The following is a 2,264-nucleotide window of genomic DNA, read 5'->3' as shown; positions in this document are numbered from 1 at the left end:
AGGGAAAGAGACGGGTTTGAAAGAAATCCAATGGGAAACGGTGCTAAAAATAACCAACGTTTGGTGATTGCCTTTTAATATCTACTCCATTATTTTTTTCTGATTTATATCCCCCAAAAATAATCATGGTTAGTATAAGATTTTTATATTTAGTTCAACTCATATTAGTAAAAAATTGTTTTTATATCATTATTTAGTTTTTAGAGTATCATAAATAATATAATTAATTTATAAACAAAAACTGATTTCAAGTATTAAATAATATACTATTTTTTTCTCTCGGTTCCAAGGTTTCACCTTGACTAATCTGGATTAACCCACGTTGTACACCTGATTTTGATAGATGAGTCTCCCAATAAGGATTTTTTGTGTACACAAGGACCTGAATCTGAGACCTTACTTAAGCGATATCATACTACTAATTACTTAAACCAACCCATGTTGGTAACGTACTAATCTTTAATGTTTATATAGAATTTGATATATTCATATTCATATTACATAATTTTTGCACACATATATTTGTGGTATGACCTATATGGATTAGTTGATAAATATATCAAACATCGATTGATTATAACAAAAATTCTTTGTTGCAATGTGAATTGAGATGGTCTCTAACGATTATTCCAATTTCTGAATATTACAATTATAGAGTCCTTTGAACAATTAAGACGGCCACCAACTACTGGTTTTGGATTAGGTACGTTAAGTAATAAGTATTGTGTTTCGGTTGCTAAAAATTAGTTTGCCTAAACGCAGCATTAAATAAGTTGCAACATACTTTTAAGAGAGGATGATTTTTCTACGATCGACGAGTAGCGATGAAAGCCAATAACGATGACCATCCACCAATAGAAAGTTCTTCAGATAATATTTTTCATGCCCCCTATACAACTCTTCATCATTATTTATATATATTTTCTCAATAAAGGATGTAATTTGTTAAGGCCGTTGGAGTTTTCCTTGTCCTCGTTCCTCAGCGCCTTTCGTGATTCTCAAACGATTGTATTCCATTTGCCATCTGTTTGTTGGGTCAGCGCCTTTCGTGATTCTCAAACGATTGTATTCCATTTGCCATCTGTTTGTTGGGTCCCAAATTATCTTCATTAGCAGCTTCATTCATAACAATCCGCCAATGGATATGAAAAGGATTTTCTGACTCTGGTCTCCAATTATACCCATCCATCTAAGATTCAATATGATCTCAATCTCATATCACAATTCATTTCCAAGACCTGGAAGGCCCAATTATTTAATGTACACATATAAAATCCTTATATTAAACAAATTTATACGATTCATATAGATAGTAGACGCGAACCCTTCAGCCTTTCCTTGGTTTAAAAGAGTTGCTGAAAGATGGTTGAGAAGCCATAGTTGTAGTAGTTTGATGAAGCTGCCTGTTGGGATTGGAGCTCAATGAAGAACTGTATCTTCCTCCCCCATGCTTCCTTCTTGGCTGTTGTGATGATTTTGGGATAAAAACTCCAGTTCCTTTGCTTTCTCTTCTAAACATTTGTTCTTGCATAAATGGAGATTGTGCTGTTGGGTGATTTGCACCGGTGAAACCCTGAAATGTTTAAAAGACCAAAACACTTTGTTTTAGGAGAAAATGATGTGTGATTTTCTGAAAATGAAAAGCATGTAAAGAAAAAACCTGGAAAGAAACTGAAGGATATCTGATAAGAGGGTCATCATCATTATCATCGTCCATGATAAGCAAAGAGATTTGCTTGCTTAAATCTGCAAAGAACAGATCATCTTCAAGCTCCACAGCCATTTCCATGTCTCGTTTAAAAGTACTTGTACTTACTGGGAGTGTGGGATTTTACTAAGAATGTAGATATTGATTGGAAGACCTATATTGCTTCACGGGGTTATATAGATAGAGAAAAAGGAGAAAAGGGGTGGATTTTAAGTGTAAAGGCAAACGCATCTACGCATGTGAGGAGGGGGGGGGGGGGTTCTCAATGGCAGTTGGCCAATCTGGCAATGACTAAGTCCTGTAGCCCCTACAACAAGCATGTTGTGTTATGATGTTATCCGAAAGGGAAGGACACACCAAAATCTTATTTCTGGTGCAATTCTAAAACATTGAAGGGCTAAGGAAACAACGGTAAACGAGTCGAATTGAGTTTGAGTATTAATGAATTCGACTCATTTTAAAAAATTTAGAATTGAATTTGATTCGATTCGATTAAAAGATTCACAAGTTTAAAATTGTCAAGCATGACTCGAACTAAGACAAAAAATAAAACCTG

General features: G+C 34.5%; 1 protein-coding gene across 1 annotated transcript; it reads right to left on the bottom strand.

The window, feature by feature from the left end:
- Positions 1-1,327: 1,327 nt before the first annotated feature.
- On the bottom strand, positions 1,328-1,827 carry LOC120185711. The gene is made up of 2 exons (XM_039189858.1): positions 1,661-1,827; positions 1,328-1,573 (listed from the first exon to the last, which is right to left on the bottom strand). The coding sequence occupies exons 1-2, from the start codon at positions 1,787-1,789 to the stop codon at positions 1,328-1,330; spliced, it is 375 nt and encodes a 124-aa protein (XP_039045789.1). The 5' UTR covers positions 1,790-1,827.
- Positions 1,828-2,264: the final 437 nt, after the last annotated feature.

This window comes from Hibiscus syriacus, unplaced genomic scaffold, assembly GCF_006381635.1.
Source record: "Hibiscus syriacus cultivar Baekdansim isolate YM2019G1 unplaced genomic scaffold, ASM638163v2 tig00113124_pilon, whole genome shotgun sequence".
In the NCBI taxonomy this organism is placed as follows: domain Eukaryota; kingdom Viridiplantae; phylum Streptophyta; class Magnoliopsida; order Malvales; family Malvaceae; genus Hibiscus; species Hibiscus syriacus.
Note: the sequence above shows the minus strand (reverse complement) of the source record. Positions and strands in the feature narration are given on the sequence as shown.

Bases quoted from the DNA above. Each gene is read 5' to 3' on its own strand.
- LOC120185711 (XM_039189858.1), bottom strand. From the start codon at position 1,789: ATGGAAATGGCTGTGGAGCTTGAAGATGATCTGTTCTTTGCAGATTTA. The intron at 1,574-1,660 runs GTTTTTTCTTTA...TAAACATTTCAG, and splicing joins ATCCTTCAGTTTCTTTCCAG to GGTTTCACCGGTGCAAATCA.